The sequence below is a fragment of the Myotis yumanensis genome, unplaced genomic scaffold (assembly GCF_028538775.1).
Source record: "Myotis yumanensis isolate MYYU_CA2020_CCGP unplaced genomic scaffold, mMyoYum1.0.hap1 SCAF_4, whole genome shotgun sequence".
Classification (NCBI taxonomy): Eukaryota; Metazoa; Chordata; class Mammalia; order Chiroptera; family Vespertilionidae; genus Myotis; species Myotis yumanensis.
In genome coordinates this window covers 96,814,290-96,836,740 of record NW_027223755.1, presented here as the reverse complement: position 1 = coordinate 96,836,740, position 22,451 = coordinate 96,814,290, and the positions used below count along the sequence as shown (strand labels likewise).

Here is a 22,451-nt window from a genome sequence, read left to right as displayed (position 1 = left end):
ACACACACACAGCCTAGTTTCTCTTCCACCAATTCCAATGGATAACCTTGCAGAATAAGATCTAGCTCAGAATGTCTGCTGACGCCTGAAGCATCCTGCATATCGGAGCTTGTTCAAGGACTCCTCCCTGACCTCACACGCAGCGAGTGTCTGAGCTCTGTAGGCTATTTGTAGAGAGTTTATTTCATCTTTGAAGAAAGCTGCCCAGTATAAATATTAGTCAGTTGATTTCACTCACAGTTAAAACAAGCTTTTAAAAGCCTTTTACCTCTCCTGTCCCCAAATAGGTACTTTAAACAGATTCTCAGAGCCTTGGGAGCTTAGTCGGACTCGATAAAGTGAAAGTTATGTTCTATTCCAAAGCCACCTTCTGTGACGGCTGCCTTGGGGTTGATGCTGAAACTGTACAGAAAGGGTCAGGTAACGTGAAGAATTTTAACATCACGATTGGGTGAGGGGTGGTGTGGGCATCAAGCTTTCCTCTGCTGGATTCATGTTCATGAAGCTGTTTCTGAAGATTTTTTGCCTTTGGTGGCAAGACGGTAGGTTAGTATTGAGAAGGAGCAGGGACTTCAAATGTCAATGGTCTGAGTTCAATCTCAGATATGCTCATCCATTAGACAATGGTCCACACACATCCAACCCAGCTCTGTGAACCGCAAACCAATGGGCATCTCCAGCACTGCCCAACAGAAATACAATGAGGGCCATGATCTGAGCCTCATAGGTAGGTTTAAAAACAATTGTTGGTGATCACATTAAACAAAGTAAAAAGAAACAGGTGAATTTCATCTCAAGATTTTATTCAACTCCATATATCCAAACTATCATTTCAGCATGTGATCAAAGAAGATATTTTACATTCTTTTTCTGGTAATACATCTCTAAAATACAGTGTGCATTTTACACATACATACAACAAACCTTGCTTCCGACTAGCCGCATTTCAACCACTCAGTGACCACATGGCTATTGGCCGCCACTTTAGGACAGCCCAGGGTGGAACCACAATGCCTGGACAGATATCACAAGTTCTTAAACTTCTCCCATCAGAATTACAAAATCTGCTTCACAGAGATAGAATGAGTTTGCATTGCATGAAAATTAGCATGTGCCCCAACTTTCTCTTCTTGTAAAGAATGGAATAAGAGGACAAGATATTACATCATTCTTAGCTGGTTTGCTGGGAGGTTTTATTTCTATCCCTGGGCCCTAAGTTCCATGAGGTAATGAGTGACTTTGCTTAGCCCTGTGTCTCCAGTGACTAGCACATAGTAGGTGTATCATTTTCCCGGGTCTGTCATAACAAAGTACCCCAAACTGGATGGTTTAAGTAACAGAAATGTATTGGCTCAGAGTTCTGGAGGCCAGAAGTCTAAGATCAAGGTGATGGTTCCCTCTGAGAGCTGTGAAGAGGAATCTCTTCCATGCCTCTCTCCTACCTTCTGACGTTTGCGGACAATCTTTGACGTTCCCTGGCGGTCAAAGCATCACCCGATCTCTGCCTTTATCTTCACATGGTGTTCTTGCTTGTATGTTTGTGTCCAAAATTCCCCTTTTTATAAAAACAGCCACATTGGGTTTGGGGCCCACCTTACTCTCCCTTTTACTTAAGTAATTACTTTTGGAATTACTCCATTCCCAAGTAAGGTCACACTTGAATTTGAGGGGTAGGACACAATTCAACCTATAACAGTAGGTGTCCAATCAACTTAAGTCAGATATATGAGTCAGTAATACTTGATTGTAAAGACAATCTTTAGTCCTGTCCGAGTGGGTTCCAAGAATATATCATTCTGTCTGAAAAAGATAGGCATGTTAAAAGTCCAATAAGAAAACTAGTTAGTAAAGAGGATAGGTGCTGCCAATGGGCACTTACTTGCTGCAGAAACACACAGGCTGCATTATCAAATTCGAAAGTATGTTAAGGCTATTCCTCGCAGGCCTTTTGTATTAAACTGACTTAACTTCCACCAGCCTCAGTTTTCTTAGCTGTGGCTTCCCTGGAGTTGTTTGGATAAATTAACTTGAATCTTGTAAGTGATCACACGATTTATGTGGCTAGGCTTCCACACTATTAATATTGGAATAAAATGTCTTGCCACTAGGCTAGTTCTCTCATGTACAATTAAGGCAGATTTCTCCCCTATTTCTGACAACCCACTGCCTTGTTTGGATCCATTGTGACAGTTCACAAAAACTCTTTTTTTTCAGTGATTCTGACCCTGCTGTAATCCAAAGGGTGTGACCCCCTCAGGCAGTTCAGCATTCACTCAGGAATCTTCCTGAAAATCTCACATATCCTGAGCTACAGAAAAAATCATGCTTATTCACTGATGCACCATAGTGAAGAAGTCAAGGTTCTCCAGGCTCAAGTGGTACTTTAGTTGAGGACCGTGGACTCAGAAACCCTTATGTTGAGACAGGGCCAGTTATAAACTTGGCTCTTCACTTAGGAAGATGGAGCTCTTTGGTTTCAATCAATCCCTCTGGACTTAATTGTTTTTAAGTAATAACTTCAATGACGGCATGCTTAGCCTTAGTTGGGATATATTGAATGTGTAAGGCCAATAAAATTTTATTTTCCCTTTGTTCTGACAAGAATTTCAATTGTCATAATGTTCACATTTGTTTTTCTTATTCTCTATGTAAACGTTTATGAACTAGAGATGTTGGAAACCCAGAAACGCTTCATATAATCAAGGCTATTTATATAGCTAGACTTGTTGGGTCATATGAACGGAAAACTTAGGAAGCATTTGGTGCTTTGGAAGTATATCTAGAGTTCAAATCCCAGCTAGAACATTTATGACCTTGTCTTTCATTGTGCCTGGAGTTACCTGGGCCTCAGCTTTCTCGTTGTTTAAAAGTGTATAAATGGTGCCCATCCTACTTACCTTCCAACATGGTATGTGTGACTCAAACAGATAATGTGTAAGTGTCCTAGTAACTTTTATATCCTACCCTTGGCTAAGCTATTGTTATGGTGATGAGAAGGGTAATGAGCTTCTATTCTATTGATTTACCTAAATTGGCCACCTATTTTCTGTTTATTTCTTCTGTTTCAAGCATTTGAGTTGCTTCAAGGGGAAAGGGAATGTCAAGTGTGCAGCTTAAATGATCAGATCCCTCTCTTACATTTCCTCTTTCTTCCCTTGACTAGTTTCATCCTGGTCTCTAACATCCTTGGATTTACTCTTTGATTTACCCAAAATGTTGTTGAGCATCCACACTCTATACACTATTCTAATCATGCTAGGAATCTGGTGCTAAATAATAGACCTGAGTCTCTGCCCTCAACGGCCGTACCATCCAGCAGCCTCCAGGTCTCTATTTCAGTTCTTTCTCTGTTTTGTACAGGTTCTATGGCTCTGAGAATAGCCTCACCACTTTTTTATTTTACTTCTTTTTCATTGATTCTGCCATCCTTAGTATGAGATATTCCTCCGACGGCAACAGTACAACTGGCCTTTCCATATATTGTTTTGTCAACCTGTTTCATACCACTTGGTTATTTCCTGCTCACCCTTCAACTCTCAGTTTAGACATCAGTTCTTATGGAAAGCCCTTCTTTATAAACAATAGGGAATAGATGAGCCCCTTTCGCTCCTTCCATTTCTCTTCTCATGGCACATATCCATTGGACTGTAAATTCCTGGTCTAGCCTGTGACTCCTGCCAGCTGTAGCTATAGAGCTACCTGGGCTTCATCTATTTTTGGCACCACGGTAGCCCTGAACCTAGCCCAGTACCTGCCATCCAGAAGATGCCCAACCCTTAACTGCTGAAACAATTGCATGAATATCAAGCTCTTGCCTACTTGAATAGTTCATTGTCCTTGCTTTCTGGCAATCTCTCCTAATTTCATTTCCTCCAAGTCCAAGTATCGTTTATTTTATGACAGCCTTTTTTTTCCAGTTGGCAAACTATTAGAGGCTAAAACTTATGCAACACACAATGAAAGACAAGGTCATATTTTATCATCTTTGCCTGTTGCCATAACCAGATTAGACATCTTTCTACAAGTGAGGTGAATGCAAGCCAACAGATATTTATCATGTCAGACATCTGATTACAAACTATAGCAGAAAAAAGAAGGAAACACTAAAGATGAAACTTCCAGCACCTGCCCTTGAGGAGTTTACCAGCTCCCAAGAGGCCTATGGTAATCATGTGAGGAAACTGGAAAACTGAAAATACACTCAAATGTTTGGTTCTATAAATTCGTAATGCAGATGTTGGGTCACTTCTGTATCTGTACTGCGCCATGTGTCCTCAAGGCCATGGGGTTAATCCAGCTGTGTTTCGGCACCCAGTTTTGAGAAGGGACCGAAGAAGAAAGAAAAGAAATGTTGATGGATGACACTGGGACATAAACTTTCCTGATGAGTAGAAAACTCAGTTTTCATTATATATATATATATATATATATATATATATATGGCTAATATGCAAAGTGTCCCCTTGTGAGTTCGACTGGGAGACCGGGAGTTCAATCGCTCTCTGTGAAGTACGATGACCACCAGGGGGTGGTGCGGAATGAAGGAAGGCCTCAGCAGGCTGGAAGGCCCTGATCAGCACTGATCACCAGCCAGGCCTAAGGACCCTACCCGTGCACGAACTTTGTGCACCAGGCCTCTAGTGTGGTATGAAAGGAAATGCCTCTAAATCCATCCACATACAAGACAATGGTATCTACCTCTTGCACAAAGTGTATCTTTAAAGTTTACTTTCCCCTTTTCTAGAACATTTCATTATCTGTATCATTCCATGGGGAGAGTATATGATTCTTTCTACCAGTGTGATTTAATGCTCCCAATTTTTAAAATCTAGTGACAGACCCTTGGTGACACTTAGTGGGATGCTGTACTCAGCAACATCCACAGTGGAGCTGGTATCTCTCTAGGCTACTTGGTGTCATCTGTATGCATAGTGACCTCCTCTCTTACAAAGAAAGTTGCCTCATATTAAATCTATCAATTTCCTATTTTGGAAGCAGGCAGAGAATCCTCTGGATAGCTGTGATGAAATAGGTAACACAGTGATATTATCCCAAGTCATATCTGCAGGGTAACTATAAACAAGCTATTTAAGGGAACAGAATCCATCCTTTTCCTTTTGTGGATCTGGCTAAATGAAGTAGTATTAGCAATGGTGCAAGTCATTGGAATTCATCTCCAATATAAACTTGACACTGATGTTACCCCTGGTGGTGGTGGTGGTGGTGAGAATATTTTTCACTTCTTTAGGCTGTGAAAGGAGATAGATTATGAAAGTGAAAGACTGCTCAAGATTTAAGATTTCCTCCAGACCCAGGAAGTGAGGACTCCTTACTGAAATATAATTGAAAATGCATGTTACTGCTCCTTCCCTTATGACAACAGCTTTTGCTAATAAATCTGTTTGCTTGGTCAATTGTCTGCTAATGCATCTACCCTCCTTTCCACAACTCTACATTCGGCACAGTGGTGGGCAACTCCCACTGTCACTCAGGGATTGATGGCAAGGGCTAGGTTGTGACGGTGTTGATAGCAATACACTCACAACAGCTTAACTTTTACTACCAGAACTCCTCATGGTGTTCACAGCAATGTAGAAGAGTGGTCACACCAAGTCAATTTCTGGTTTTGACAGTAAACTATAGTAATTCAAGAGGTTACCATTTGGGGAACCTGGGTGAAGGGTATCACGAACTTTCTCTAAATTATTTTCAACTTCCTGCTTTGGGGACAGCATTGGATTGGCACAAAGTGAGTTTCATCTTACATAATTAGGGTGACTTCAGATTATTTTCTTATCCTTTCAAAACCTCTCATCTATAAAATGACAATAATGATTGGGTTCCCATTATGGCATGGGCTGCATTGATGGAGTTACAGTTATAGAACGTTTAGGGCAGTGGAAAGCACATGTTGAGAGCCCTTTTGATTAGCTTACTGTTGTCCTAAATAACGTTGTAATCACCACCATCATCATTAACACCCTTTAGGTTCTGGATCTTGGAGTAGCATGAATAAGACCTCAAACTTGTAACTTTGGCTAGTGTACTTCAGAGATTTGTCAGAAGATATTGTGTGATTGAATTGTTCCACTATAACCCTTACCAATATCACCCTTCCTCTTAGCCAACAAAGAGGTCAATCACAGCTGGCTTGGAAGGACCTCAGCTTTGGAGAAAGAGCTGGGTTTGAGGTCTACATCTTTCACTTACTAGCTTCAATACCTCTTACTTCCTATTCTGGGAAATGAGTGTGATAAAAATAAGTTCATAGAAAATATAAACATATAAATTTATAAAGAATACTACATATAAAAATCTAACTTTATCCCTACAGGAACTGTATATATAGTGACTTGCATTGGCTGATGCTTAGAATGAACTTTATCCATATCAACTTCTCTGGTTGTGACTATTTATTAATAACAGGAAATAACAAGATATTGATAGCAACTTCACATACAGATAGGTGCAGCCCTGTCTGCATGACCTTCCAACAAAAAACCCTTCGGTACAACATTGGGATATTCCACTAGGAGGGGGTATTTTTCCAACAGTGCGGAGTAATGTTTAATGGTCTGAGCTTATTTCTCAGTGCTCTGAGGTACTGGGTGAGTCAGGGAACTTCTTGATAGCAATAGTGATAAAGAGACTAGCTTGGGGATTTATTTTTCGTTCAAGAAAACATTCTGATCGGGTGTGTGTGTGTGTGTGTGTGTGTGCCACTCTTTGAAATACCTGAGGCAACAGTGCTGAGAAACACAGGTGAGGTTTCTGTCCTCGTTGAGTTTACAGTCTAGTTGGAGACAGACATCAAAATATATATAATGTAAAAATATAAATCAAACTGTGTATAATGTTAAACTTCAATGAGCTTTTTAAAGGGTAAGTCAGGGCCCTCTGACCCCCGGGGATGGTGTGAGCAAGATGAGAAAACCCATCTTCCTAAGTGCCTGGTCCCGTTGTGGGAACTTCACTTGCTCCAGAGGCTGCTCATTTTTTGAGAGACACGCACATGTATTTCCCTTTGGAAATAGCACCTCATAAGCACCCACATCAAGGCTCCGGACTTGCACAAAGTGCCATAAATATTTGATAGTCACTAACTTTTAAGGAGTTGAGAAAAGCAGCCTCTACGCTGCCTTCTGTGATCCAAATGGAAAGTCAGGACGGAACATTTTGCAAACATGACACCTCGTCATTGCGAGCCTGCCACCCACTCGGTTTGTGTTTCTGGGGCTGGAGTTTGTCAGCCACAGCAAGATGGCTTCTGGCCTCTCTCTCTGCTTCCCTGTCAAGGCCGGGGAAGTGAAAGGAGACAAATTGCTTTCACTTGAATCTGTGACATGGATTCTTATTATCTTTGCAGTTTGTTTGTTTTTGTGAATTATGGCCTCAGAGCAATCTCAGAGATCTTTGTTCCAGACATGCTTTTCTGTAAGCCCGTGTAGTTAGGAAACAAAGGTTGGTACGTTCACCTAATTGAGGTCAGATATGACCTTATCTACAACTATTTCAGAATGTAGAGCTTAGGAGTCTGATGGATTTGGGTAACTTACTACTTATGTGGGTGTGAGGAAGTAACCCTACCTCCCTTGGAAAGGGAATGACAATATGAACCACATTGGGTTCTTGCTAAATGAAGTACCATAGGTAAAACTGCATTTTTGGATTTTGTATCCTCAGTGCTTAGAGCGATGACTGGTACAAAGTTAGTACTCAAGGGAAGTTTTCTTATCACAATCACCATCACCATCTCCATCTTCATCATCATCTTCATCACCATTATCATATTCATCTTTATCATCATCATTACCACTATCATCATCTCCATCCTCATATCATCATCATCATCATCATCATCATCATCTCCATCTCCATCTCCATCTTAGTATCGATTCAGTGACAGGAATACTTGGATAAGACCAAACTTGGTTCAAGTTCTGGTTCTGCCACTTAACTAAATTAAGAGCTCCCATCATGGAAAATATGTCTTCACTTATTTGGGGGTTCAGTTTTTGTATCTTTAATATCTACCTCACAGGGGTGGTTGTGAGGACTAACGTGCCTACCACAGCAGCTGGCAGGCAGGAGATGAGAAGTCAACACACTTTGCTGACCTAGAAGGGGACTGATTTCATCCCCACAGCAGGACGTATGCCCTCCTAGGGCTTCCTGGATTACAAAACACATTTCTGTAGATTTTCTCCCAAAACCATCATAAGAGACTCATTGGGAAGAAAAAATATGTATTTCTATTTATATTAATACATGAGGAAACTGAGGCACACTGAAGTTGAATAACTTGCCAATCGCTCTGCCAATATGCTTGACATCCCAACATTGGACTTTGATTCCATAGTCACAGCGCTGATGAAAGATACGATAATAACAAGCACCGGAATTGCCTAGCATCGTATTTTTAATTTTATTTATTTTGCTGCAATCCATAAAAGATGTTACACTGCAACCCAATTCACCCACATAAAAGTTTCATGAAATAACTCTTACTATTTTATTCTCTTCTTTTTCACTGTAGTGTAGTTTATTTCATTTTTAAAATGTTGGCGTGATCACCCCCCTACATAGGTTTTATATCTCAAGGTATCATGCCTACAGTTTGAAAAATACAAAAAAAATGTCCCCAACTTTTCATCAGGATTGTGTATCAGAATGACCTCAGGCACTTTCACACAGAGCCTGGACTCCACTCTCAGAGTTTAAACCAGTGGGACTGGGGTGGAGGCCTGGTATCTGATTATTTTATGAGACTGCCCCACGTGATCTGATGGTCCATTGGCTAAGGACCAATGTTCCATTGCTTCTCTGACTGTTTCCACCTGAAACGTTCTTCTCTATTTAGTGGGTGTTATTGCTTTTTGGAGGGGAGATGTTTATTTGTTTTAGTATTTTCTCTATTACTCCCTGGAATATCCTTCAGCAGGGAATTTTTCTGTCTTGGTCTGTCCCTCTTGCTTTTCTAGGAAACAGCAAGACCCTATACTTTGGTTGAAGGACAGAGGTTTGACTTTTTAGTTATCAGTAAGGACAGGAAGAAAGCTTGTGGCTCATGAGAGTGACCGCTGAGTCCACGTGTGGGGAGGGAGGAGCTGAGGTCTTCTGAGGTTATGCAGCTCTGAGAGGAGCCGGCATATCCCTGTGGGGAACCTGAAACAGTGCTTATTTCATGCTGCCTGAGCCGTATCCCCAGAGCGTGATTGAAAATGGAGGTGTGAGGATGTCACAAATGCCATTTATCCAGATTCTCTTTCCAACCCTGGGGAACTGGAATTAAAAAAAAAAAATCACCCAAGAATTACCTGAACTAGTACCACCGACAGACCAGCAGGAAAGTTCAATTCTTCCAGGCAGCCTCCTCTGCCCTCGCCTCCTCCTGTTGCACAATTTAATTACAAGTTTAATCACTTCAGAAACCCCATCCATCCCCTCCAGGGTAGCAAGAGTTCTTCTTCCCCAGCGAGGCATCGCAGAGATAAGCAGCTGTCCACGGGAAGGGGGATGGGACTCTCCAAACCTCTCCCTCGACGAGCAAGAAAGACACGACCAAATAAAAACTGAAATTGTTTTGACATTTCACTCTGGTTGTTGTACTTTTAATAATAAAGAAAGGACAGAGTATTTGTAGCTTTAAATAAAGAGGTAGCATTTGGCATTAAGATCGCTGGGAATTATGTTTGCACAAGGTTTTATTTTTGCTCATTGGGAGAGAAGAAAAAACAATGAGCGAGCAAGAGACAAACGTTCAAGACCAGGAGAAAGCAAGACCCCTATGTGTCTCCTTCGTAGCATTCATCAGCCCTGGGGTTTGCTGGTCATTGTGGGCTCTTTTCCTAAGAGCCCGATGCACCTCTTGACTTCATATCCCATAGGGACCCAGATGGTCTTGGCCTTGGCCCACCATTGTATTGTCTGTGATGAATGCATCTGCGTATACAGAGATGCTATGAGCCAGGCCCTGTGTCTGTTTTGCTGTGAGTTGATTTTGATGTTGACCCTCACTATCACCCCGTGAAGTCACTCATCATTATTACCATTAAACAGAAGCAAAAACTAGAGCCTGGTGTATTGCAACAACTTGCCTCGGTCATACAGCTGGTTTGCAGAAAAGGGGGGTCTCCAAGTCTTCCCAACAATTGCCAGTGACAGTATGTGAAGATCACTTTCCAATTCATCACGCAGCTCGGTTACAAATCCATGCGCAGTGATCTCAGGGTATTTTTGTAAATTTACCCCTAACCATCCTTCTATCTCTTCGAGCTCTTTCTTCATCCTTCCTCTGTCTTCCCGTACTACCCTGCCGCCACCCCCCCCCCCCTTAAAAATCTAAAGCAAAATACGATAGTAGCAAGCTCCCCTGGTGGATTTCATAACTTTGCATGCCGTATATTTAGTTTAGTAATGAAAAATTCCAGCTCCAGGCAATGCATAGGCTTGCATTTCTAATGTTTTTTAAACAGCTATTAATGTAGTCGAGTGCCGTGTGGTGAGGTGCGTGTGTACGTGTGTATTTTTTTTTTTCCTCCTCCACTCTATAATCATCTGCTCAGTGTGCACTCTGAAACTGAGCAGGAGCCGGAGGAGGAGCGAGCTGTGATTGATGGGCCAGGCCTCGCTGGCGGAAAGAGTCCCATCTGGGGTTGGTTTGGGGAGCAGTCAGATGTTGAGGGGGAGGTCAGCCAGGCGGCTTCAGCTCCCCCTCCCGCAACACCCCAGCCATCCCCACGTTGCACAGCGCACACACCCCGGCTCGTAGCTGAGGCTTGCTTTGAGCAGATGCTCTGTGGTGTGGGTCTAGAACAGCTGCTAAGTTTATGGAGGAGAAAGCAAGCAGGATGGTGCAGCAGGTACTTTGTTTCCCATTTTATTTTCCGCTCGCCATTGTGATTTGAATTGCGCTGCAATCTCTCCTTGCGGTGGAGTCTCTGTTGCTCTGTGCCATGTATATTCTGCTCCTTGAATCACGCCGGGGAGAGGAGAGGATTTCAGCCAAGAGTGTGTGTGTGTCGGCTTTCTGCTTGATGTGTGGAACTGAGCTGGTCTTAGAACTAGCAGGTTAATGGTGTAATTTTGCATTTTCCTTCTTTGTTTCAATGCCCCGGGGGCAAGAGGCAATTTACTTCTCTTATTCGGGCGCTGGAGGTTTTCTCTGAATAGGCGAGATTTCTTGCCAGAGAAGTAGAACACATCAGCCACTAAACTAAAGGAAAACAAACTGTCAGCCCGACTGGAGACTGTGGGCAACCAAGAATGGATAGTTCCCTCCAGCGAGTCTGAGTCGCTGGGGTGGGGGGGGAGGGGTCGTCCCACGGTGGGGTAGCTGCTTTCCATGGCTGTGTGGACAGATGAACGAGCTGCTTCTTCATTAGGGCTGGACAATCCCCGTGCATGTCTTCATTATAAGGGCTGAGTTTAGGCCAGAAGAGGGTTCTCAGGGCAAGATTCGGACTGAGAACAAAATATTCCCAGAGCAAAAGGGGAGAAGATGCTCAGGAAGTGTAACTATGAAAGCTGGGGAAACACGCATGCATGCATGCACATACACACACACACACACACACACACACCCTTGATTACTTTAAAGTCCACTTGGCAGATATGAAAACAGCCCCTTTCCCCCTCAGTGACAGTCTGGCAGTCACATTGCAAAGAATAACCCGTTCCGTGCCCTGCCACGTAAAGACAGTTTCTCAGTTGAAATGTGGTTTGCATTAGATGTTGAGCCAAAATATTTTGCCAAGTCAAATGGGCTGCCACCCTTTGTTCTCTTATTAGCTTTCCAAAACTACTCTTTTCAACCATTCAAGGCAATGAATGGGAGAAGAGAGATATCTGGGGTGCGGGGCGGGGGGGGGGGTGGGGGGGAGAGGGGAGGGAGGAATCCTCTCATTTTCTGATTCTGTCTCCTGGGTGCACCTTGGAGAGAAGATGAAGGATGAAGGATGTTTCAGTGACCAAAAAGCTTCTCAGTGCGTTTGAGGAAAGGCTCGCTGAACGTCTGGGTGCAGCCGAGTCGACACGCTATGCTAATAGACAGATTACGGTGTTTGTCTTAAAATAGCAATAATATCCTGGCTATTTCATGCTTCAGTAAAATATTTAAATTGAAACGGCATTTTTTCTTTTTTGCTTTGGTGAACCAGACTTGGTTGCATGTTAATATCCATTTGCTCTCAGGAACTGGAGGTCCCACATCACGGGGCCCTTGATGAGTTGCTCTAATTGAGGTTTGGTGTGTGAGGACAAAGAAGTTTCCCCTACATTTATCCTAAATGATGTTCTTCCCTTCAAGTTTCTACCTAGCTCTTCAGGAGCATTATCGGGTTTAAAAATATCAGGTCTTGGCCCTCCCCCCCACCCCCGCCTTTTGTGTATTTAGCAGCAACCCAAGAAAGTGCAGGCACTGAAAATTAGATGTTAGGTTTGCAAAATCTCTTGAAGCACTTGGTCGATGATGTGGGGGGATACGTGCAAATCAGAGTCCCCCTCCCTGTCAACTCAGAACACCCACCAGCACCTTGACTCTGTACATGCCCAGATCTCTGTCATGGGTTCCCTTATTTAGGGGGTGGGGGGTGGGGGTTTGGCCTTGGAGGAGAAGAAAGAAGGCAACTTCTGCCAATGAGGGAATGTCTAGCCAGCATGCTCCAAAAAATTCTGCCCGTCACTGTCTCCTGCACGGAGTTGGCTCCAGCTTTTAACCGGTGCATGGGCCCAAGATTCGCATTGAACTGGAGTGGAAAAGGTACCCTTAATGTGGATGTCAGTCCATTCATTCCACGCTAAGAGTCCAGCAGCAACACCAGGGAGGAGACAAAGGCACCTCTGAAGCCGTTTGAAGGTGAAAAGTAATCCCATGGGAAGTACAATGATCTTAATTAAATATTAGCTGTAATTAGCCCGAAGTGCAAAGGGCAGGAATATTAATTAGGATCTCTCTGGAACTGCTGTCAGTGTTAATAAGTAACTCTGGGGGGTCCCGCCAACATCTGTTTGGGCACCGGAAACAGGAGTGCAGTCAGAGCCCTGTGTACCTGAGGGTGCCTGCAGGTTCCTTGGTGACCCCGGCCACGCTTCCTAGTGCTCAGCGCCCTGGGTGTGCCAGAATGCCACCGGTTTGGTAAAGGTGGGTGGCTTGTCCCGGCTCCAGTGGTGCCCCTGCTGGCCCTTGAATTTCCTAGGGTGGCCTCAGAGCCTTCTGAAGCGAGACCTTGGGCCTGAGATGGCAGAGTTATCCAAGCTGGAGCTCTAACACTCGCCAAGGGTTAATACCAGGGGTCCTCAAACTTTTTAAACAGGGGGCCAGTTCACTGTCCCTCAGACCATTGGAGGGCCGGACTATAGTTTAAAAAAAAACTATGAACAAATTCCTATGCACACTGCACATATCTTATTTTGAAGTAAAAAAACAAAATGGGAACAAATACAATATTTGTATTTGCATGTGGCCTGCAGGCCGTAGTTTGAGGACCCCTGGTTAATACCCTAGTCTGGCTGATGAAACACTGATACCTTTTTTTTTTTTTTAATCCTCACCTGAGGAAATTTCCATTGATTTTTTTAGAGAGAGTGGAAGGAAGGGGGAGAGAGAGAAACATCAATATAAGAGAGACACGTTGATTGGTTGCCTCCTGCCCACACCCGGTCTGGGGCCGGGCATCGAGTCTGCAACTGAGGTACATGCCCTTGACGGGAATCGAACCCAGGACACTTCAGTCCACAGGCTGATGCTCTATCTACTGAGCCAAACCGGCCAGCGCAATGCTGGCACCTTTGAATAAATACCCCAGCACCACACCACCAGGTGGAAACAGGTCTTGAGGCCAGGTGTGTCTGTGACAGAGCCAGGTTTGCTTATTTAAAAATGGGAATAAACCTCCCCACCAGGTGAGAGTCCTGCCAAATGAGAGGCACCTGCGCGCAGGATAACCTGGGCTCTGGTTCAGCTCCTGGCTTCCCAAAGAGCTACCCGTGGCTCTGGCCTTGTGGACTCATTTACCAGTTCTGGGCCCCAGCAGACGTAACAATAGAATCAAGTGGGGTTAGAGATGCAATGCATGCCGGGCAGGGAGTCTAGACCTCCTAACGATTAACATTCAGGACCAGAGCCCAGGAATCCTCAGTAGCGGGGCTGGCCTGTGCGATGTAGGGCGTCAGCAACACCCCTGGTCTCCACACACTAGATCCCAGTAGCAGCCCTCCTCCCAAGTTGTGACAACCAAACATGTCTCTGTTCATTGCCTAATGTCCCCTGGGGATCTGTTTCCTCTGTTTAATCACTGATGGGAAGTGCCCAGCGAGTGCCCGGCACCCATAGGCCTGAAGGGAGGCAGCACTGGGCTTGTGTTCTGCCCACACTGCTGACGTGAGGGGATGCCTTTCGGATGGAGCACGGGAGCCCGAGGCCATCTCGGATCTTCCCCCCATAAGCCCACTCATGCTGGGTTTCAGGCCTACATGTGTGCATGCGCATTGACAACTCAGAGAGCCCATAATTTAAAGCAAATTCGGAAAAGGATCCCCACGCGCCCTTTTGCTCCATCCTCAGCACTGAGGATCTCCAAGTCCAGCTGAGCCTCCCCTCCTTGGTTTAGAGAGACTGCACACTTTCTCTCCCTGCTTTATCGCCAGCTTTATTTCCTGTCCTGTTGATGCAAAGCTGGCTTCTGAATTGACATGGGCTATGTAATGATACTCTGCCACAGAGAGTAGAACACCTGTTTTGTAAAGGGCCAGACAGTTAAATAGTCTACGCCAGTGGTCAGCACACTGCGGCTCACGAGCCACATGCGGCTCTTCGGCCCCTTGAGTGTGGCTCTTCCACAAAATACCACATGCGGGCGTGCAGTACAGTGCGATTGAAACTTCGTGGCCCATGTGCAGAAGTGGGTATTTTGTGGAAGAGCCACACTCAAGAGGCCAAAGAGCCGAATGTGGCTCGCGAGCAGCAGTTTGCTGACCACTGGTCTAGGCGTTGGGGGCCATCGGGTGTCTGTCCAAACTATGCAACTCTGCCATCGTAGCACAGCAAATGTGGCTGTGTCCCAATAAAACTTTATTAACAAAAACAAGTAGTGGGCCAGACTGCAGATGGTATGAAAACCTGACACAGTCTTCTGCCCCCAGGATGCTCACAGACAAGCAGCCAATGACAGGACTTGGGATTATATGAGAAGTGGCCACACGCTGCAGTGAGGTACAGGAGGCAGGCAAGCGACATGGCTTAAGTGTTAAGGAAGGCTTGCTGGAGGAGAGCCCTCTTGATCTGGGACCTGAAAGATGAGTAGAGAGTAGCCAGGCTAGACAGCAGTGGGGGGTAGGGAGGGGGGGCTTTCCATGCAGAGGAAGCGTGAATGGGAGGACTTGATGGTGGTGGGAGGATGGAGCAATCAGATCACAGGCTTCCTGAGGGCAGGCCCTTCTTTCTCTGAAACAGAGAGAGCTCAGATCCCAGCAGAGAGCCCCGCATCTTGTTGGGGCCTGTGGGACTGGGTCACTGTTCCTGAGCTTGCTCTGCAGTGAGGGAAGGCCACTCGGGCAGGGTTCCCTCCCAGGATAATGTGTTTTCTGCTGGAGGTGGTGGAGAAACCTTTGTCATTAGGGACCGTCTCTCGCTACCATCGCTCCTGCCATCATTGTCTGCTCCCCTCGGAGGCCTCACCCGGGCTTCTCACAAGCCTTTCTTTCAATTCAGCCATGACCCTGGCAGAAGGCAGGGCAGGCTGCGGTGGACCTTTGGGCAGAGGTGGGATCTGTCACCGTGCATTTCTCTCTGGAGGGTTCTCAGGTCCAATAGTTTCTGGGGCTTCTGCTCAGCCAGAAAGAAGCGCATCCGTGTGGAATGTCTGTACACGAGGCCATGTTCCCTGCACATCCCGGGAGAAGAAAAGGAAGCTCGTGGGCTCATAAACAGCAGAAGGTTTTTTCAGGAGGGGTTGCTAGTCAAGGCCCTTTAGGTTGCAAGTAACAGAAAAAGTAGCTTAAACAAAATAAGACCTTGACCGATTCATGTGACTAAAGCATTACTAACTACAGGGAAAACTGGGTCCAAGACCTCCGATGAGCTCACCGGGACTCAGTTTATCTGTTGATCAATTTCTGGGCTGGCTCTCCTCTGGGTTGGCTTTGGCTTTAGGCGGTTCTTCTTCAAGGGGCGGTTCTTGGCAGCTCGGGCTCACATTATGTTTACAGTTGCCAATGACCATTGAAAGAGGACTTCCTCCCAAAGCTCCAGCAAAGTCTCAGGAGTCTCAGGAGTGTCCTTAGAACGACAAGGGTTTAACTCGCTAACTGTGAGAGTGGAACCCTTGTTTTATTTTTCTATTTTTAATTGATTTCAGAGAGGAAGGGAGAGGGAAATAGAGATAGAAACATCAATGATGAGGGAGACTCACTGAGGCATCGACTCATGAGGCTGAGTTAAGTTCAACACTTTGCAGGATTACTTAAAATGGGGCTATCACAGAGGGCCATCTTTGTCCAAGTTAGGCCCTGCAGGGCCCCCACTGGGGATGGAGCCAACAGCCCCAGCATGTGTCCTGACTGGGAATCAAACCATGACTTCCTGGTTCATAGGTTGATGCTCAACCACTGAGCCAAACCGGCTGGGCAAGAGAGTGGAATCCGTTGATTAGGCAAGCCAGGTCACATGACTATATCTATGGGTCATAGGAGGCAGGGCTTAGTCATAGCTGCACTAGGCTGAGAATGGAAGGGTCCCCCCCCACCCCAAAAGGAAGAGAGCATTTTCCTTGAAGAAAAGTGAACACTGAGTGGCAGTGACAATGAATTTGACCTCGTGTTTGCTAGGGATGGGTAGGGTTAACTTTTCCCGTCACGTATAGCGATTCAGCCACAGCACAGACAGACCCAGCTCAGCCCCAAATGCTGCGGAAATATGTTAGAGAGAAGTGGCTGTGCATTTCTGCTGCCCATGGCACAGACATTTGGAGCAGTTATGCCGGGGGAGGAAAGGGCCTGATGGGAATGTTTTCACTTGCAAAATGTTTTAAACTTAGCCTAAGCTAAGTCCTCTTCAGCGTGTCATCTTTAACATTCTAATTACGGTCCCCTCTAAACAAATGAGATGGCTCTGTGCGCTGCTGTGAGAATAAACTTCCCTTCCCCTCCATGTTAGAATGTTCCAGCTGCACCATGGTGCTTTAACAGAAGAGGTGCTCCTATGTTGGTGGTGAGGACAGAGGCGACGGGAGCGATTCTGACATGTTGGCCCTGCTATCATAATGGAGGGGCCGGAGTCACCTCTAATTGACCACAGACAATGGCAAAGCGGCTATTTGGTGCTTAACTGCTAGCGTGTTTTCTTCTGTCTCTTTCTGACTGCGCGATCCTATCTCTTGAGACCATGGACACTTCAGACCTCTGGATTGCAGTTTCTGCCTCTGTGATTGCTGTGGTGTGTGTGTGTGTGTGTGTGTGTGTGTGTGTGTAGGGTAGGGTAGTAGAGTTATGAGGGTGGGGGTGGAGGTGGAGGTGGAGAGAGATAGATGTTTCCTGAAATGGAAGCATTTGAATTCAGGGTGTGTGTGTGTGTGTGTGTGTTTAATTCTTTTCACTTGGCTGTAATTATCACACTGCATGTTTTGCCTAGATCTGAAGGGTGAATTGTTATATAATACTCTGTGCTTATAAAAAATAAGACAGGGACTGGGGGAGGTATTGACTAAGGAGGCTGAGTTAAGTCCAGCACTTTGCAGAATTACTTAAAATGGGGCTATCACAGAGGGCCATCTTTGTCCAAATTAGGCCCTGAATTTTCATTGGAACATCACACACACACACACACTGCGGTCATTAACAAGACCCCCCAATCCCGTCATGTGAGCCAAGACACATAAAACTTTGATTAAATTCAAATGCTTAGATGAATTGTCTCTCCTCTCAGGAACACGCATGTTTGGTTTAATCGCTTTTGGCGTTTTAAGTATCAGAGCAAGGTTATGCTGTCGCTGGAGACAACACCATGCTCACGTGTCCCCAAATGGGAATGAAAGAAGGAAGATCTGCCAGACAGATCGGCCCAGTGGGACACAGACCCTCCCAGTCTGGGGCTGTTGAGCTGGATGATTGGGGAAAGTGACTTCCGGTTTCGCAGCCTTGATGTCTGCATCTCTAGAATGGGTTGTATAAATGAGGGTGACTACTTCCTCAGTGCGTCTGATGAAGATGAACTGGGGTGCATGGGCTCAGGCTCTTGGCACCGTGCGGGCACTCGCACCGTGTCCGGGTAACTGTGGTCCAGGGCCTGGGGAGAGGTTGCGCCCGGTGGCCACTCACGCTTTCTCCTTCTCTCCCCCTCTGATTTTTCAGGGTAATCAGGAAGCAGCAGCTGCCCCTGACACAATGGCTCAGCCTTACGCTTCGGCCCAGTTCGCTCCCCCTCAGAACGGCATCCCCGCGGAATACACGGCCCCCCACCCCCACCCGGCGCCAGAGTACCCCGGCCAGACCACCGTCCCCGAGCACACGCTAAACCTGTACCCTCCCGCGCAGTCCCACTCGGAGCAGAGCGCCGCGGACACCAGCGCGCAGACCGTCTCGGGCACCGCCACAGTAAGTGGGCTCCAGGCTCGCCTCGGGCACCGGTGGGGGTGGGCGGGGGTCAGGCAGGGCTCCCAGGGTTCCCTAGTGCATCCCCATCCAAGCGTCCTGCCCATAAAGCAGCCCCTAACCCTGTCCTTGTCACCCCAGTTCTGCCAAGATGCCTCATCTCCAGGCATCCTCTCCTGTTACTTGCTGAAATGGGCACATTTTTGCTTGACGGCGATTTGTTTGTAAAAGGAAACTTTGACCTACTCTTTGTCCCTATAGTTTAGCCTTTTCTGGAACAATGTCATCTCCGTGGAATCATACACGATGTAGCCTTCTTTTAAATGGCTTTACGGAGATGTAATTTACATTCCATAAAACACACCAGTGTTAGCTGGACAATTCAGGCTTTTTGCGTATTTACAGGGTCCTGCAACCGTCAGCACAGTCCATTGGAATCTTTCCATCGCCCCACACACACATCTTGTGGCCATTAGCAGCCACGAAGCGTCCCTGCACCAGCCCTCCCCAACTTAGCCTAATGCGTTAGAGATTCATCCTAGTCTTCATGCGGGTCCCTGTTTCTTCCATGTTGTTGCTGGGCCCTGGGGTGTGCAGGCCTGGGCAGCAAAGAGGCAGCAGAAGAGAATCTTGCAGGGCAGTGAAACCATTCCGTACGTTGATGGTGGTGGTTATGTGACTCTGTGTACCCAAAAGAGTCAATTTCATTGCAGGTGAATGGGGTAAATGGGTTAAAAACAAGCAAGCAAGCAAACAAAGAGGAAACATTATAATACTATCATCACTGAAAACTAATGTTATTAGCTATGAATCAAGATAATCCTAAATAAAATAATTACCGAAATGAAACTATGTTTGTGAGCGACCTAAGGTAACCACGCACACCTGATGTACATGTGCATTTGTGGAACCTTGTTCTGCAGAATTCTCTGGAAGCTTGGGCTCACCCAGCCTCAAGTTTAGAGCCTTTTGTAAGTGCAAGACAGACATGCCTCTTTCTCCTGCCCCCAGGCCTCTGGGAAACCATTGTTGGTGAAGAAATGTATTGTTTTAAAGCATGATATAGTTCTTATAACTAAAAGCAACCGGTAACTAACTTGGATACCCAGTGCCTTTGATACCTGATACCTGGAGGTGAGACTTGGAGAATTTAAAAAATAACACACATTCTAAACTTTTCTATTGCCTTTCCCCCTCTTTATTGTTGTGCAAAACATAAAAGTTACCATTTTAACCATTTTAAAGTAAGCAGTTCCGTGGCATTCCATACATTCACAGTGCAGTGAAACCATCACCATTATCCAGTTCAAGATTTTCATCACCCGCCCTGACCGGTTTGCTCAGTGGATAGAGCATCGGCCTGCGGACTCAAGGGTCCCGGGTTCGATTCCAGTCAAGGGTTGCTGATCGATGTTTCTCTCTCATTGATGTTTCTAACTCTCTATCCCTCTCCCTTCCTCTCTGTAAAAATAAATCAATAAAATATATATTTAAAAAAAAAAAAAGATTTTCATCACCCAAAGGAAACTCTATGCCCATTAAGCAGACAATCTCCATCCTGCCTTCCACCAACTCCTGGCAACCACTAATCTGCTTTCTGTCTATATGGATTTGCTATTGGGGATTTTTCATAGAAATGAAATTATGCGTCTGTCTCCTTTCCAATATTAGGGTGTTTTCAAGGTTTACCATATTGTAAAATGTACAGAACTTGCTTTTCATGACTGAATACTATTTCATTATACAGATAAGCCATTTGTTTATCCATTCATTCATTGATGGGCACTCGGGTTTTTTCCACCTTTGGCTCTTGTGAATAGTGCCACGAGTGCCTTTTTGTATATGGCTGTGCTACAACTTAGGGGTGAGTCTATTAAGTGTGTTTGCTGATTTCACAGGTATTTGTGCTGTTGACAACCAGATGATAATGATAGAGTTGTTGTTTATTTGCTTGGTGCTTATTTTGTGATAATCAAGGTGATAGGGCCTCAGGAGGCTATTTTAGGACTGAAAAAAGAGGTTAAATCAGACATTATTTATTAAGCCTCAACATATGCCAACTATACTACTGATTTGGAAGATTCATTGAGTCAGTCACACATTCATTCATTCATTCATTCACAAATATTTATTAAACGTCTACTGGAACCTGGACTCATAGTAGGTGATGTGGTTGAATCAAACAGAAGCAGTCCTTTTCCTTTTTGAAACTTAGTGTGAGAGGCAGAGTGAACATGTGGCGACCAAGCAGCTATATAAACACAAATGATGATCCATGCTCTTAAGAAAAAGACAGATGCTATGGGAGGATAAAAAAAGAGCAGAGGCACGGCTTGCAAATGAGTAGTCTGGGAACCTTTCTTGAAGGAGATGATATTTAAGGTGAGAAGACAAAGCTTTTCAGGCAGAAAGAATGACAAGGTCAGTCATCCTGACCTTGACTCATTCAAAGAACAAAAGAGGCCAGTGTATCTAGGGCAGCCGTGGGCAAACTATGGCCCATGGGCCGGATCCGGGCCTTTTGAAATGAATAAAACTAAAAAAAAAAAAAAAGACCGTACCCTTTTATGTAATGATGTTTACTTTGAATTTATATTAGTTCACACAAACACTCCATCCATGCTTTTGTTCCGGCCCTCCGGTCCAGTTTAAGAACCCATTGTGGCCCTCGAGTCAAAAAGTTTGCCCACCCCTGATCTAGGGCATGTGGAGAGGGTTTGGGGGTAGAGTGACAATGGACTAAATGGAAGGAATCAGTAGGTATCATACCCCACAGGCCTGCTAGGTTTGATAAGGGGTGGAATTCTACGTTAGGAGTAATGGGAAGTCATTAAAAAGAGTTTGAGCCAGAGGACTTATAAAATGAGAGTTTAAAAGAAAGGGTTAATTATGCCTACCTAAAAGGAAATTTTAATCCAATTGGGGAGTTGACATGCTCAGCGTCCTTCTCTCACAAAAAGCATTCTTTAGAGATCAACACGATTAAAATTAAATAGCATGCAGACGGTCCACAGAGCCCAGGCCCTGCAGGGAGATGCACGGGTAAGCAGGCCTGTGCTCTGCCCTTAATAGGGTGTGTGTTCTGTAATCCTTGCAATGTGACAAGTCCTAGAGCATGGAAACAACAGCCTCATTTCTGAAATTGGCTCCAATGATGATATCTAGAGTATTTGAAAAGCAAGGAGCACCTCTCCGCGTATGGAGTGTGTGGATTTGTGGAGGGGCTGGTTACTTTGCCTCCTTTCGCAACGTTTGTGTGGTACATACTCTCATGGGAAGTTTTAAAGGAAAGAGAACCATCACCAGCGGAGGAAGGTGGCTTCGTAGCTGATCCTGACGGCCCGGAGAAGGGACCATCCAGTTTTCTGCTGCAAACGATTACATGCCTATGGGCTTCTCTCCTTTGGCCAAAAAGGAAGATGCTTTCTCTGTCTGTGACCTACTTCTGAGTTGGGCTTTCCCGGCCCGACTGTGCAGAACACGGTTGATGAGAAGCTTGCTTCCCATTGTCTCTGCATCTGCACATTGTTTCCGAGCGCTCCTTCTCTTCCCTCCAGGTTCTGCATTTCCCGGGGATGGAATTGAGCCTCAAAGTGGGTCAGACCCATGGTTGTCCCAGCCCGGTATTAGCACACCTAAGTTCTTCCCCATCGGTTAGTGTTGTACCTGCCATAACGCTAACTGTTCTCTGACACATAGGCCTGGTGCTTTATGCCAGTCTCACAGCATTGTGGAGGCCATCATTTCTTTGAGAAACCGAGTCGCTTCGGGTGAGAGAAACGATCCATCCATCTGCTAGTCTCCAAGAACTTCTAATGTATGCACATGATTTAACATAAAGTACAGACGGTAGAAGGGAAGCAGGC

At 45.3% G+C, this 22,451-nt stretch overlaps 1 protein-coding gene across 27 annotated transcripts in view; it reads left to right on the top strand.

The window, feature by feature from the left end:
* The window catches only part of RBFOX1 (RNA binding fox-1 homolog 1), a 2,061,082-nt gene that overhangs the window by 1,856,720 nt on the left and 181,911 nt on the right, over positions 1-22,451 (top strand). For 24 of the 27 annotated variants that reach the window (XM_070413026.1, XM_070413017.1, XM_070413018.1 and 21 more), the window contains one exon: positions 18,346-18,588. In XM_070413026.1, the coding sequence (XP_070269127.1) occupies positions 18,346-18,588 (243 nt within the window). Of the gene's footprint in view, positions 1-10,762; positions 10,863-18,345; positions 18,589-22,451 lie in introns of those variants that run through there. The other 3 variants (XM_070413041.1, XM_070413034.1, XM_070413040.1) reach the window with 3 other exon arrangements.